Below are 15,775 nucleotides of genomic sequence, written 5' to 3' on the forward strand. Positions count from 1 at the left end.
TAAGGGAAAAAAAGTATTTTCCTCAGTTTTACAATGGTTGGAAAGTCAAGTCCCTGATTTCTAAGGTCAAGAAAGGAATTGAATCTTTAGTTTCCAGCTCCCTGGGTTGAAAACATTCTGGTTCTGAGGTACTCTGGACTCCTCCGAGAAAGTGTCTAACATGATGGTCTCTGTGAAGAACACAGTTCCCAGTCATAGCTTTCCTTGGAGCGATATTAATAAAATCACATAATTTCATTGACATACTTAGTTGCTGAAGCCAAACAAATGAGCAAAAAGCTTTCATGAGCCCTTGCTAATATCAGAGGTGACATGTGCTGAGCCTGAAGCACTTACACAGGTTATGTAACCATTCCTTGTGCCGCAGCCACAGGAGACGGACACAGAGCACTCTTTGTGAGTTGCTCCACTTTTTAAGGTCTCTGGCATCTGAACAAGTGGCCCTTCGCAAAACATCAGGCTTGGCATGGAAATCATGATTCCCGCATGGGGAGTCCATTGAAAGGTCTCCCACTCAGCATGCTCCATGCAGCTGAAGGTTCCCGAAAGTGTCAAAAGGACAAACCTGCACACAACACGGAACACAGGCAAGCAAACTGAACCTATCTTGGCACCAGCCACGTGCAGTTTTTAAAAAGCAGAATTATCTGTTGATTGGGCTAGAGCCATGGTCAGCAAACTGCTGGCTCGCGAGCCACATGCGGCTCTTTGGCCCCTCGAGGGTGGCTCTTCCTAAGCCTTAGGAGTACCCTAATTAAGTTAATAACAATGTACCTACCTATATAGTTTAAAAAATTTGGCTCTCAAAAGAAATTTCAGTTGTCGTACTGTTGATATTTGGCTCTGTTGACTAATGAGTTTGCCGACCACTGGGCTAGAGGAAGCAAAGTTCACTAATATCTCCATAAGTAAAGTAATATCTTTACTTTGATAAAATTAATATCAAAAGTACTGGACCTGAAGAGATTGCCTATTAACTACTAGTATCTCTTATGGAAAACCAAATGTCACTAAATCTGCACTTTTATTCAAATTGCCATATACTTTAAAGTAATTGGTATCCTCCCTTCTCGCCCTGCAAGAACTAGTTACTCCTTTCCTTCTTTAATTCCTGTGTGGTTGCTGAAGAGTGTACCTTCATGTTCAGTGTCCTCAGGCTGCATAATGAGCCAAGGAATTCCAGTGAGAATGAATGCTGGTTGGCTGGCAGCTCCTGGGCAGCCAGGTGGTCCCTTGGAAAAGGTGCCCTAACTGAGTAAGCAGAAACAGGAGTTGTATCCTCCCAAATCAAGACCCATGTCCCCTTTCATGAGAGTCCTGCTGATCATCATCCTGGGAATAGAGAAGGCTTCAACTTCTGTCTCTGAATAGATATTAAAATCCAACTTATACTTACCTGTCAGGGTAGATACCAGGGTAGATACAATGTGAGCCCTAGCCGCTTTGGCTCAGTTGATCACGAAGGTGGTTTTCCCAGGGCGAGGCTTACCCATTGCACTCCGGATGTGCTGACCCCTGCGATTTCCCCAAATGTGGGAAACTCAACTGTGTAATTTGTCCTGGTAGGGGACTGCGTTCACGCTCTCCCCTGGAGAAAAAAAAAATCCAACTTGAGCCCAGCTGGCATGGTCACAGTTCGTTCAATTCCTGGTCAGGGCCTATGTCCCCATTTGGGCGTGTAGGAGGCAGCCAATCAATGATCCTCTCTCATCATTGATGTTTCTATCTTGCTCTCCCTCTCCTTTCCGCTCTGAAATCAATTTAATTTTTTTTAAATTAACAAATTAAAAAAATAAACAATGTGAGCCCTGGCCAGGTGGGTCAGTTGGTTGAATCCTGTACACCAAAAGATTGCAGGTTTGATTTCCAGTCAGGGCACATACCTAGTCGAGAGTTCTATCACTGGTCAGGACAAGTACAGGAGGCAACTGATCTCTCTCACATAGATGTTTCTCTTTCCATATCCTCTGGTGAAGATTTTTAAAAAATCAGTAAAAAATAAATGTAGATAGTAGTAGTAGTAGTAGTAGTAGTAATAGTAGTAGTAGTAGTAAATGGAGCAGTTTGGGTGGGAGGGTGATAGTAATAATGCTTTGATTTAGTTAACATTAAACATTTCAACTTCAGAACCCCTCCAAAGGGTTCTTAAAAGCACCAAAAAGCCAATAAAAAAATACAAGGCAAAAATATGAGAAAATAACACTAAGAGGTAAGTGAAGGATGGTGTATACTTTTGTTGTGAAGGCATTTGCCAAACCTAGAAAAGTTGAGCTTCAGTTTTATGAACCCCACTTAAGGGAGATCCATTCCCCATAAAACTGGGACCCCCCATCCCCCAAAGATCTACATCCTCAGGGTAGGGATAAAGAGAAAAAAAACTTACCCTAATCCAATCTATTCCATGACCGGAAGACCTCAAGAAAAGTTGTCTTGGAAGTTAACAGGGAAATGGGGGGAAAAAAATAAAACAATAACATTCTTTATACGTTGTAACCACAAGTTTACTGCCTTGTAGATAAGCATCCTATCACCTAGGACCTAGGTAGTTCCAAAACACTTCAAATTCAGTTTAAAGTAGTTTTGGACTGGCAATACACTGAAATGCCTGGAAATAGGAAGTAGATGTAAAACTTTTCTGGAGGAATTTCCGTAGAAAAATTTTCAAGGAAAATTAGCAGCTCACAGTAAAAATAAAGCATGGCCCTAGCCGCTTTGGCTCAGTTGATAGAACGTCTGCCTAGGGACCAAAGGGTCCCGGGTTCGATTCCACATACCTCAGTTGCAGGCTCCTCCCCGACCAGGGCCCTGGTCAGGGCTCATGCAGGAGGCAACCAGTCGATGTGTTTCTCTCATATCGATGTTTCTCTCTTCCACTCTCTCTAAAAATCAAGGGAAAATATCCTCACATGAGGATTTAAAGAAATAAATAAAGCATGAAGGAAACAAGGCATCATGAGGAAGCACCAACAAAAATAATAGACAAGAGGCCTATTTAAAAAATAAAATATTGATGCCCTAGCCGGTTTTGTTCAGTGGTTTTGGTGTCAGCCTGTGGACTGAAGGGTCCCAGGTTCGATTCCGGTCAAGGACACATGCCCGGGTCCCCAATCAGTGCGGGAGGCAGCTGGTCAATGATTCTCATCATTGATGTTTTTATCTCTCCCTCTCCCTCTCTTCAATCAATAAAAATATATTTTAAAAAATAAAACAAGTAACCAAATAAATAATAATAATAAAATAAAATATTGAAATTATCAAAGTTATTTCAGAGAACTATTTTTACTCTGTTTAAGAAATAAATGATTCATTTTTAAGTATATGTAGAAACTAAAAACTCTAAAACTGCAGTGTAACAGGTTTTTTTTTAATGAGCAAATAGAATTTCTAAAAATGAAAAACATTGTCATAATAGTTGAAATCAAAGAGTTGATTATCAATTTTAACAGGAGAGGAAAGAATTCGTGAACTGGAAGATAAATTGAAAGAAATAATTCAGAATACAGTCATGCATTGCCTAATGACAGGGATACACACGTTCTGAGAAATGTATCATCAAGCGATTTCATCATTGCGCAGACAGCATGGGGTGAACTTACACAAACCTGGATGGTACACCTAGGCTATATGGTATAATCTGATAGTCTTTAGCTACAAACCTGTTCCACATGTTACTGTACTGAATACTGTAGGCAATTGTAACACAACAGTAAGTTGTGTATCTAAACATAGAAAAGGTACAGTACAAAAAATGATATAAAATTTTTAAAATGGTCCACCTGCATAGGGGGCCTACCATTAATGGAGCTTGCAGGACTGGAAGTTGCTCCATGAGTGAGTGGCGAGTGAATGTGAAGGCCTAGGACATCACTGCACACTATTGTAGACTTTACACACACTACTCTTAGACTACACTAAATTTATCTTTTATTTTTAATATTTTTATTTATTTCAGAGAGAAAGGGAGAAGGAGAGAGAAATAGGAACATCAATGAGAGTGTATCATTGATTGCTGCCTCCTGCACACCCCGCTGGGAATCAAGCCCGCAACCCGGGCCTGTGCCCTTGACCGGAATCGTACCTGGTACTTTTCAGTCGCAGGCCCATGCTCTATCCACTGAGCCAAACCAACTAGGGCTGAAGCAGATATTTTAACAGCTCTGTCACTTTGTACTTGTTCTTCAGAATCATAGTTCCGGTGGAATGGGACAAGCCTGATTGACGAGCTGATTTTCCACCTTCCTAGTCCTTAATCATTTTTAATTTGGTTTCCAGGTCAATCACTGGATATGGCCTCTAGCTGGCAACATTAACAGTGGATTTTGCACCCTTAGGGGCCATGATGAACAAAATAACATGAGATTAAATCAAGCACAAGAGAAAATGATGCAATCAAGAGACATGGTAGCCTGGCCAGCATGGCTCAGTGGTTGAGCGTCGACCTATGAACCAGGTGGTCATGGTTTGATTCCCAGTCAGGGCACATGTCCGGTTGCGGGTTCTACCCCAAGTGGGGTGGGGTGGTATGCAGGAGGCAGCCAATCAATGATTCTCCTCATTATTGACGTTTCTATCTCTCTCTCCCTCTCCCTTCCTCTCTGAAATCAATAAAAATATTTATTTTAAAAAAGAAACACAGTAAACACAAGATGTATGCAACACAGCATACTGGTTTGCAGCAAATTTGTTCATAAGCAGAAAGAGTACACTCTAAAATACCGATGAATCCAGCCGGCGTGGCTCAGTGGTTGAACATCAACCTATGAAGAAGGAAGTCATGGTTCAATTCCCGGTCAGGGCACATGCCGGGGTTACGGGCTTGATCCTCAGTAGGGGGCATGTAGGAGGCAGCCGATCCATGATTCTCTCTCATCATTGATGTTTCTCTCTCCCTCCCTCTCCCTTCCTCTCTGAAATCAATAAAAATATATTTTAAAAATTAAAAAAATACTGATAAAACAATATAGTAAATACCTAAACTGGTAACAATCATTTATCATTATCAAGCATTACTAGTATATACTGTACATAATTGTATGGGCTATATTTTTATAGGACTGGCAGTGTAGTAGGTTTGTTTACACAGCATCACCACGAACACATGAGTAATGCGTTATGCCATGACATTATGATGGCTACATAACTAGGAAGTTTTTAGCTCCACTATACTAGTAGTTTTATGGGTCCATCACTGTAGGTGTGGTCCATCTTTGATCAAAATGTCATTAAGCAGTGTATGACTATACAACAGAGAAACAAAGACATAGAAAAAAAAGAAAGCCAAGGTAAAAAAAAAAAAAGAGTAGAAAAAATGGGACAGAAACAATATTTGAAAAACAAATTTGAATTGTCCAGAACTGATGAAAGACACCAGGATACAGTTTCAAGGAGTCCAACAAATCCCAAGATAAACTGCAGAACTCCAAAGATACAGGAGATAATAAAAGCAGCCAGGCTGGAGGTATGGAGGCATGTTTTGTTTCAATGAGAGAAGTTGCATTATGTCAAGTGGGGAAAGGTGTTACTGCTGTTGTTTGGAAGAATGCCTAGGGGTGTGGATACAAAGGTTAAGACCCAAACTGGTGGCTCATTGTGGACAGAGGAGATTGGAACTCAGTATCTGTTCCAAACCTCCTTTTAGTTTTCCTTTTCAGTGAAACTACAGTTTCCAGATTGGCAGGTGGCTAGGGTTTTAAATGCAAATAGGGTTCCACCAACTAAATGCACGGTGCCAACCTTTCTCTGCAGCCCTGTTTTGGTGTCAGCCGCTTGCTTTGGGAGTGTCGAGAGGGTTAGTTGTGGAGGTAGCAGCAGTGGCAGCAAGTTCCTGATCGTTGAATAACAACTTCAGCAGGTGCCCTTGACGTTGAAGGCCCAAGGAGGCCTCCTGACTTCTCCCCTCCCAGCTGGTCAGTGTTGATCATGGAATCTTTCCTGGAAATCTGTGAGAGCCCCAAACTTCTAATGATTTAGTAGACATAGAATTTCCTATATTCAGTCCTTTTCTGCTTAAATTAATATTTTTGGGTTCTTAAAAGCAAACTCTGATAGATAAACTAAAAATTCTAAAACTCTGTATCTTTTTCCAGATTTTAATCTTGTTTTAAAGAAGTTTTTGAAATGATTAGTCAGGACTTTTCCTGCCAGGTGAGAAACTTAGTTGAATAAATAACTAACCTTTGGAGTTCTTAGTCTTGAGCATTTATGCATGCTACAAAATGTGATCAAGTAAATTATTTCATCTTTTAATGAAAATAACTCTCTCTGAGCTTCAATACATTGGTTTTTTGTTTGATTGTAGAAAGAGTGGAAGGGAGGGGGAGAGCAGAGAGAGAGGAGCATCTATATGAGAGAGACACATCGATTGGTTGCCTCCCACACGTGCCCCGACCCAGGGCTGGTGATGGAACCTACAGCTGAGATATGTGCCCTTGACAAGAATTGAGCCCAGTCCATGGGCCAACACTCTACCCACTGAGCCAAACTGGCTAGGGCAATACATTGTTATCTATTATGCAATAATGATCACTGTTAGTCTCTGATAGTTTTTAAATGATTGGACAGAAAAGTCATACTATTGCAATCTGATATTCAGCAATGTTAAAATTGTCAATATTTTTATTTTTCAAACATTATTTTAAAAGAACATTAAAAGCATCAGAAATACAAATCTGGCCTAGTGATTAACTTCAGAACAATTATAAAGTGCTTGAAATGCATCACAGTAAAGCATCAAGAGAACTAATTAATATAACCTGGTAAGTCATCATATTCAACTGAATTCTCATTACTTCTAGTTCTCATTTTAGCCCTTCTGAAGAGAGAAGTTATATATGTCCATCTATATCTATATCTACAAATGGATATAGATATGGAGGAGGGCTAATCTAGCCCACTATGTATTTCATGCAAATTAAATTGCTAATTTATTGATGAGCATAAAGAGACTGAATGCCACTTATGCACATGCTTAGTTTTCTTTGTACTATAATTTGCACCTCCCCAAATGAGCCAAGTCATCTCCAATGCCACACAGGAAACCTGTCAGCTTTAACTTTACAAGTAGACATTACTTTTAAAAAAATCTTCTATTGACTCACATTTGAAATCCCTGACCAAAAAAGAGATACATACCTTTAAAAGTGTGAAATATCTTCTTCATTAATGTTATTAGTTACAAAGTTATCTGGCTTATTGGAATAAATACCAGGGTCTGATTTTAGACAAAAAGTCCAATTCCTAGATTGCCAAAATACTTCAAATGATCTTGAGAGAGGATGTTAGATATCTTAATCCTTTGTTTAAAAAGAGGTAATATACTAACCTATCTCATGAGAGTATTAATACATGAAAACAGTGTTATATTTAAAATATAAAAGCACAATTGAAGTGGCCAAAATGACTTCCAAAAATAGCATTCCATTCCAAAAATAAAAGAGTGGATATTTGCTCTGCTATTATAAAATTGCATAGCAAAAATAAAAGAAAAAAAGGAAGAGAAGGAAGGGAAGAATACTGAAAGGTGAATTTTTTTTAAAAAGTTGAGCCCAGCTGGGTTTGGCTCAATGGTTGAGCATTGACTCAGGAACCAGAAGGTCACTGGTTTGATTCCCAGTCAGGGCATATGCCTGGCCTATTGATTCTCGTCAGGGGGCATGCAGGAGGCAGGTGATCAATGATTCTCTCTCATCATTGATGTTTCTATCACTGTCTCCTTCTCCCTTCCTTTCTGAAATCATTAAAAATATATTTTGAAAAAAGAAAAGAAATTGAAACCCATATCTCATACTTCAGTCTCAGAAATATAAATAAATGGCCGATGCTGAAAGGGAAGCGTCGTTAGAGGAGGTTGAGCAGAGTTCTAGCTGAGTGCCCACTGTGTCTTCTCCATGCCCCGCTTGACCTCTGTACTTGGGACCAGCCTGGGAGAGGATGCTACAAACAATATCTTTCATCCACAGGAGTAAAGTGCTGTCCAATTTGCAATAACTGTTCTTGAATATAACAATTTCTAAAGATAGATTTTTTTTAAAAGACAGATTTTGTATCTTGATGCTCATCCTGTGTCTAGCAGTTACAGTTCTAAAACAATAACAAGTTCAAATGCTAATTGTAAATGAAAACATTTTTACATAAAAATATGAGTTTACAGTTGTTATGCTAGGAATCACAGAGTACTGTATATAATAAAATTAGTTTTAGGTATACAAATACTTAATCTATTTTCCCTTACTGCCCATCTCCAGTTTAAGATTAATGGGAGAGAATAACACAATTAGTTTACTAGTAAAAAGAGATCTTAAGGATTTTTCTACCACAATAATATATAAAGAAAGACAAAAAACATTTTTTTAAATAGTTACTTGGATATGCTTCATCAGATTGTTAACAAACCATCTCACACAGAAGGAAAGCAGAAATCAAAACATTCCCATTCTCGCCCTGGACGGGGTGGCTCCTGGATTGGGTGTCATCCAATGCACCAAGGGTTGCTGGTTTGATTTCCAGTCAAGACACATGCCCCAGTTGCAGGCTCAATCCCCAGGGGGACATGCGGGGGGGGCAGCCAACTGATGTTCCCTTCTTACATCTCATATTGATACTTCTCTCTCTTTCTCTCTCCCTTCCTGTCTCTCTAAAAATAAGTCAATAGAAATATATTTTTTAAAATTCCCAGCCTGGCTGGTGTAGCTCAGTGGTTGAGGGTTGGCCCATGAACCAGGAGGTAACGGTTCGATTCCGGGTCAGAGCACATGCCTGGGTTGTGGACTTGATCCTCAGTAGGGGGTATGCAGTAGGCAGCTGATCAATGATTCTCTCTCTCTCTCTCTCCCTTCATATCTCTGAAATCAATAAAAACATATTTTTTAGAAAATTGCAATTCTCATCCTTATGCCTTCTTAAGCAATAATAAACATCATCTAACACATAACAGTCTATATTGCTTCCCAGATAACAAAACCCTGACTGAGGTGAAAACATTTAGCACCCACTCTCCCAGGAGTAGCATACCACTACCACAGGTACAGTCCTCTTCATTAGGATTCTAGTAAATAGAATAGAATAGAATAATTTAGTTTTACCAAGGGATAACATCTTTCTTTCTTTTTTCATATATATATATATATATATATATATATATATATATATATATAAAATTGATTTCAAAGAGGAAGGGAGAGGGAGAGAGAGATAGCAACACCATTGATGAGAGAGAATCATTGATTGACTGCCTCCTGCACGCCCCCCACTGGGGATCGAGCCCACAACCCGGTCATGTGTCCTAGACTAGAATTGAACCCAGAACCCTTTAGTCCATAGGCCGACGCTCTATCCACTGAACCAAACCAGCTAGGGCAAAAACATCTTTCTTAAAAAACAAAAACAAAAACACCACAGCTCTATATAGCTACTCGATTGACACAAAATAGCAATGTCTATAATAATAAATGGTAATAATAATAATAGTATGTTCTTGGTTGACTGTCTTAGGAAAGTACCTAACAGCTGTGTGTTTTTTGTAAGGATAATTATATAGATAATGTATTTCTGATTTTCTGCTTTAACAATGTATTATGTATTCAAATAAGTCTGCTACCCAAAAAAAGTATATTCTTCCCCATTTCAACACTTCAAAAAATCAAAATTTATAATTTGGTTAATAAAAATAACACCTCAGTAAAAATTATACACCTTCACACTCTTTAAAATATCCAGCCCATATATACTTCAAAGACCCATAACATTGAGTCAAAAGATCATTCTCTACTTTAACATGGTAGCACGATCTATTTAAAAGTTTAGTACAAGAGATTGGAACACAGGTCAGGGCAAAATTCTAAATAATAAACTTTTACATTAAACCTTAAAATGTCAAGAGACCACAAAGCAAACCAATAGATGCTAATCAATCAGACCAAAGAAAATCATAACTGCCAACTGTTTGGTTGAGCCTTTAAGCTTTGATCTACAACTAGTCTCACAAAAGTGAAAATAAAAAATCCCTTAGTGCCAGAAACAGGACCAGTTTACACACGATGCTCCAGCCTCCGCCGCTCTACACAGAGGGGACGGGAATCTGCCTGGCCGAGGCACTGTCACACTCCTGCAGTAAGTCGTTAGTGGTGTGGTAATGCATGGCCACATAGGAACTGGCAAATCCAAACGAGTTTCCTGGCTGTAAGTTACATGGGATGGGCTCGTCCTGGGACGGGCTGCTGTTATAGATGCTGTAGTACGGCTCCATCCGGGTGTTGATGGGCGTGGAGCTGCTCTGGCCATAGTGCTGATGTCCAGCGGAGATCTTGGGACTGACCACACTTTCCTTCGAATGACTTGGGCCACAAGCCTGGTCCACAAATTTCTTCTGGGGCTTTGGAGACAACATGTAGGCAGAGTTTGTTTCGTGATGGGAGGACTTGTTTCTGTTGACCTCGAGGTTCCCTTTGCCCATGGCTCGAAGGCGAGTCTTCTGTCTGCAGCAGAAAAATCCCAGGCCAATGTATTGGAGGCACCAGAGCACTTTCCTTCTCAGCCCTGTGCTGTTCCGGGAATATATAAAAGGGTTTAACCCTGACTTGAGAAAGATAAGGGTGAATCCAAACAGCTCAAACTGGTAAAGGATGAAGCTCCCACTCCTGGACAGAACCACCTGCACCAAGGAAACCCCCAGGGGAAGACAGCAGACCAGGACCGACAGCACGATGACCACACAGGTGACCACCGCTTTGGAGTCCTTCGCTGTGGAGAGGTTGACAGCCGATACCAGCTGGAGCCGGCTGGCTGCAGGGGTTGGCAGCTGGTTGGGACTCTGAGTGTATCCATGGGTCTGAACGTGCTGCAGTTTGTTGTAATTCTGGTTCCTGTATAGAGCGGGCACGGTGCACTGGATGGGGTCTCCGCCTCCCTTCCCCGGGGCCCCCATGAAAGGCGGCGGTCTGGAAGCGTCCACGGTGATCACAGGGGGGCACTTTCTGACCTGAGCGTTCTTCCGCAGGGTCTGAGCAATCATGATGTAAGAGACAGAGACCACAGCCACACAAAAGGTGAAGTCGACCACGTAGAGAGACAGGACGGCTTTCCCTTCTCCAGCCATCAGACTGGACATGGGAAGGCAGAGGTGGGACTTGCGGGTTTTCAGGGTGGCCACGGTGGCCAGGCTGAAACTGGTGGCCCAGAGCAGCAGAGTGAGGAGCAGGGTGCAGGGAAAGGAGGCCGTGCGAGTCGGCTGCTTCCCCAGCACCATGCGGAGCCGGTGCAGGGCGATCACGGCCACTGTCTTGAGGGACATGATGATGAAGCCGGAACTGGTGAGGTGGAAGGTGAAGCAGAAGGCGTCCGGGGTGCTGCTGAAGAACAGCACGAAGGCGAACATGGGGGCCGTCACCCCGCAGATGAAGAGGTCGCAGAAGGACAGGTTCAGGATCATGAAGTCGAAGTTGGTTCGGAATTTCCTGAAGGCCGGATCAAAGAAGGACAAGAAGACGATGAAGTTGCCGTAGGAGCCCAGGCAGAAGATGATCACGAGCAGGAAAGTACAGGTCACCAAGGTGGCCGTGTGGACCGGGCCGTGGAGGCCCTCCTGCCGAGCAGTGCCGTTTGCTCCCGGGGCGCCAGGCAGGGGCCAGGTGGTGTTGGGAGCGTCCGGGAAGTGGTCCGTGGAGTTCATCTTCAGAGAGAAAGGTCTCTTCCTTCTGTGGGGAGGAGTCAGGGCCTCAGCTCACAGAGGAGCGGCACGTGACAAGAGAGACCCGAGGCAGAAGAGCCTGCACACAGAAATGCATCCCCTGCAACAGAAAGGAGTTACTGTAGCCGGTGGAGTGCTCTCCTGATCTTCGTCAAAGGCACCGGACTGTGTCAGCTCTGACCCAGCTCACAGAAAGCCCGGCACGGAAAAGACAGAAACAACCTCCCAATACACTCAGCCAGCGAACCTGAGGTTTTATGACGCAGTGGCTTTCAAACTGGCTTTAAGCATCACCTCGAGAGCAGGTTAATAAAAGCAAAGGAGAGCCCTAGCCGGTTTGGCTCAGTGGATAGAGCGTTGGCCTGGGGACTGAAGGGTCTGGGTTGGATTCCGGTCAAGGGCACATGCCTGGATTGTGGCTGGGTCCCCAGTAGGGGGCGTGTAGGCAGCCAATCAGTGATTCTCTCTCATCATTGATTTCCTATCTCTCTCTCCCTCTCTCTTCCTCTCTGAAATCAATAAAAATGTGTGTGTGTGTGTTTAAAAAGGAGATTCCTGGGCCTCGCCCATCGAGATTCTGATTGAAGGGTGTCCAGATGCTATATTTAGAAACACTCCGGTGCCAGGCACTGGAGACACAAGAATATAACCTCTTGGCCAAAGGGATCACAATCTAGCTGGAGATCAACCTAACTATGTAATTACAGCCCAACACTGCAAATCAGATGGAGCAGGTGCTACGGAAGGAAGAAAGGGGAACCTAATCCAGCCCAGGGTGGAGGCTGAGAGGCTGAAGGGAGTCCTGGCAAGGAGGAGGTCGCTGGGTGAATGGTGAAGGCAAGGCGTAGGGGACAGACAGACTGCAACAAGGGTCTAAGTCTTTGCAGGATTTGGGCAAAACCAGCACATGCTTAAAATAGAAGCAGAGGGTATTGCTGAAGCATACTGGAGCCTTTTATACCACTCCCACAGACTGCTAACAAATCCTATTTCTTTCCCTAAGAAGAATCCTTTATTTGCCATTATTTACAATTTCTTCTCCCTGTTTGTGGTTTCTTGGCCAACTCCGTACCATCCTTTGGAAAAAACTTTGTGTAGGACTACAGGTGAGGGGGGAAATGAAATTAATGAAGGGTATCAGAATTATATTTGAGATTTACAAGGTGCAAAGGCACCACTTTGTAAACTTTAAACTGCTATGCAAATGTGAGTTAACATCATTCCAACAAGCATGTCTTCAGGACAGAGCAAGGGGGCATGCACCCAACCCACTCATGCATTCAGTCACTCAGTTTACATTCACCATGTGCATACTATATGCAGTTTTATGCTAGATGCTGTGGGTAAAAAGGTAAGACACAGCCTCTACTTTAATAGAAGAACTTGTTTTTCTTCTTGCTCCTTTGTTTTTCTTAAGCTTTCCCCCATTTCGCCATGAGATTTAAAGTACACTCACACAGATCTTCTGTTATCCCAAGTCCCAAAGCCCTGAGTGGCTTGGTGCCCACCCTGCTCCCCAAGATGCTTCTAAGTGGGGCAGCTTAAGTTGTTCCTTGGAGACGGATACAATGCTCTTGACAACCAAAAGGTATTTGCTTTAATCCAGCATTTTTTTTAGGGATACATAATGGCACTGGGGAGGTCCAGGGACAAAGTTCAGCATATTTAACCTCAAACTCAAGCTGAGTCTCTGAGACCTCCAGCTGTGTCAGAGGTTAACCCCTTAGGTGCTGGATCAGGGGGTGCAGAGAAAGGGGCTGGGTCAGGGAGGGATTACTGGGGGCTCCAGGAAGCAGCTATAGACCACCCCGGTACAGAAGCCTCGCAGCATTCAATCACAGGTACGGCTGTGTCAATGAGCATCAGACAAGTTCAGTCCTGGGGAGACCCCTATAGCCAACTAGTGTCCTCGTGAAGGAAGAAGAACACCTCTTCTACATTCTCAGTGGCCCATGGGTACAGATCATGACAATATTATGAATTTCTCCACTGGGAAGTGAGACCGACTTTTCTGTACTTTCCTTATAAAAGTTCAGAGAGGATATAAATCCTGACCTTTTGTTTCCTAACGATTAGAATTTTAAAAATAATAATGGGTAGCTATTTGTTTTCACTTAAGATTGTATTGTTCCTGCCGAAACCGGTTTTGCTCAGTGGATAGAGCGTGGGCCTGCGGACTGAAGGGTCCCAGGTTCGATTCCGGTCAAGGGCATGTACCTGGGTTGCGGGCACATCCCCAGTGGGAGATGTGCGGGAGGCAGCTGATCAATGTTTCTTTCTCATCGATGTTTCTAACTCTCTATCTCTCTCCCTTCCTCTCTGTAAAAAATCAATAAAATATATTAAAAAAAAAAAAAAAGATTGTATTGTTCCTGAACACTTTTTAATGCCTACGTAGTGAAAAAGATACACTTTTACTATTTTTTATTGTTAATTGGAGGATTGGGGTTAACTGATGAAAAGAGAAGTAGAAGAGAAACCCCAATTTGAGGAGGCAGGAAGAGCAGAGAGGTGATACTAATATTTATAGCAAACTCCTCTCTCCACCCCCACCCGAAGGTTTCCTCTTTGGGAGTACGGAAGTAAACAGGGGTGAAGAGGGAAGCAGGAGTTTGGTTTGGGGAAATTAGAATAAAGAATGTGGAGTTAGGATGCTAACAGAAATATTGAGTAAATGGGGAATACTGAAGAAGGGGGGTGATGGAAGTTATGAAGACCCCAGACTGGGAGACAGTTGGAAAGAGTTGTCAAGTGGAAAATGAGATGATGAGGCACCAACATTAGTCAAGGGCAAGAGGCAGGAGGAAAAAAGATTTGGAGCAGATGAGGGGCAAATTTCACTTTCTATACAGTTATAATTTTTTCAATAAATTATAAATTTTTCAATAGATTAAAAGATAATTCTGAATTATAGATTGAGAATATAACTATCAGTAACATTACTAGTATGTTAGCTGCACTAAGTGCTTGTGATGTGCCACCCACTGTTCTCAGTGCTCCACACTCTTCATTTATTGAATCCTCACAATAACTCTGAGGTGGTTATATAACTTATCTCCATTTTACAGACGAGGAAACTGTGTCAGAGAGCACCTAACTTAAAGTGGCAGAGCATGAATTTGAACGTTAGCAGTTACTCTCTAAAGCCCATACTCTTACCCACCTTGCTAAACAGAACACGACGAGATCAAGGGAAAGATTCCCAGATCAGAAGATTGTTACAGCAGCTATAATGTATTGGGTGGTTAGTATATGCCAGCCAGGCACTTATACTAGAAGATTTACATAAGTCATCAAACTTTATGCCATTCTCAATATAATCCTACCAAGTAGGTATTGCAATCTCTTCCCAACTCAAAGTTCTTGGAAACCAACATTTGAACACAAACACACACACGTACACACACACACATTTCTGTGTACCTTTTTGTTAAGGTTGATAGTTATGGTTCTGGTATAATCCTATATAACAAAAGGCTAACATGCAAATAGACCGAACAGCGGAACAACCAAACAACCGGTCGCTATGACATGCGCTGACCACCAGGGCACGTGTGCACGGAACATGGTGGGCATGGGCAGCAGGTGGCAGAGCGCAGAACAATGGCGGGTGTCAGCTGCAGCGGGATGGTGGAGCAGGTGAGCAGGGGCATCAGACCAAGGTGGGGTGCTGGTCGCTGTCATTGGGGTGAGCCTCTGGTGGTTACTGAAAATTCTTTGCTCCAGTGTGCTGCAGTCCCACCCAGTGCTTGCATCTGCTGCTGGCGCTTGGCACTGGTTCTAATCACTTGGTGCCATCAGTGGGTGTGGGTGGTGGCTGCCAGCCCCAATTGCCCGTGAGGTCTTCTCCATCTGCCCCTGCTCTTGAGGGGTGATCGGGGCAGCAGCCACAGCTCACACCCACTGACAGTGCCAGCCCTGCTCCCACCCATTCTGGCGCCAGCCCCAATCGCTCTACAGTGTCAGTGGGTGTGAGCAACGGCAGCGGGGCTGCTGTCAGACAGGGGATAGGGGGCCATGGCAGGAGAGGCCACCCCTGTGCTCACCACAGCCTCGTGGCCCACAGTTCCTTTCAAGGTGCACGAATTCATG

General features: G+C 42.9%; 1 protein-coding gene and 1 pseudogene across 1 annotated transcript; one reads left to right on the top strand and one right to left on the bottom strand.

Moving 5' to 3' along the window:
* The first annotated feature begins 1,388 nt into the window (after nucleotides 1-1,388).
* Nucleotides 1,389-1,591, top strand: LOC139020231 (U1 spliceosomal RNA; annotated as a pseudogene).
* Nucleotides 1,592-9,117: 7,526 nt separating this feature from the next.
* GPR75 (G protein-coupled receptor 75) lies at nucleotides 9,118-11,752 on the bottom strand. Its single transcript, XM_070429209.1, has one exon. It carries the CDS (start codon nucleotides 11,663-11,665, stop codon nucleotides 10,055-10,057), a length of 1,611 nt encoding a protein of 536 aa, XP_070285310.1. The 5' UTR covers nucleotides 11,666-11,752; the 3' UTR covers nucleotides 9,118-10,054.
* Nucleotides 11,753-15,775: the final 4,023 nt, after the last annotated feature.

The sequence above is a fragment of the Myotis yumanensis genome, unplaced genomic scaffold (assembly GCF_028538775.1).
Source record: "Myotis yumanensis isolate MYYU_CA2020_CCGP unplaced genomic scaffold, mMyoYum1.0.hap1 SCAF_11, whole genome shotgun sequence".
In the NCBI taxonomy this organism is placed as follows: Eukaryota; Metazoa; Chordata; class Mammalia; order Chiroptera; family Vespertilionidae; genus Myotis; species Myotis yumanensis.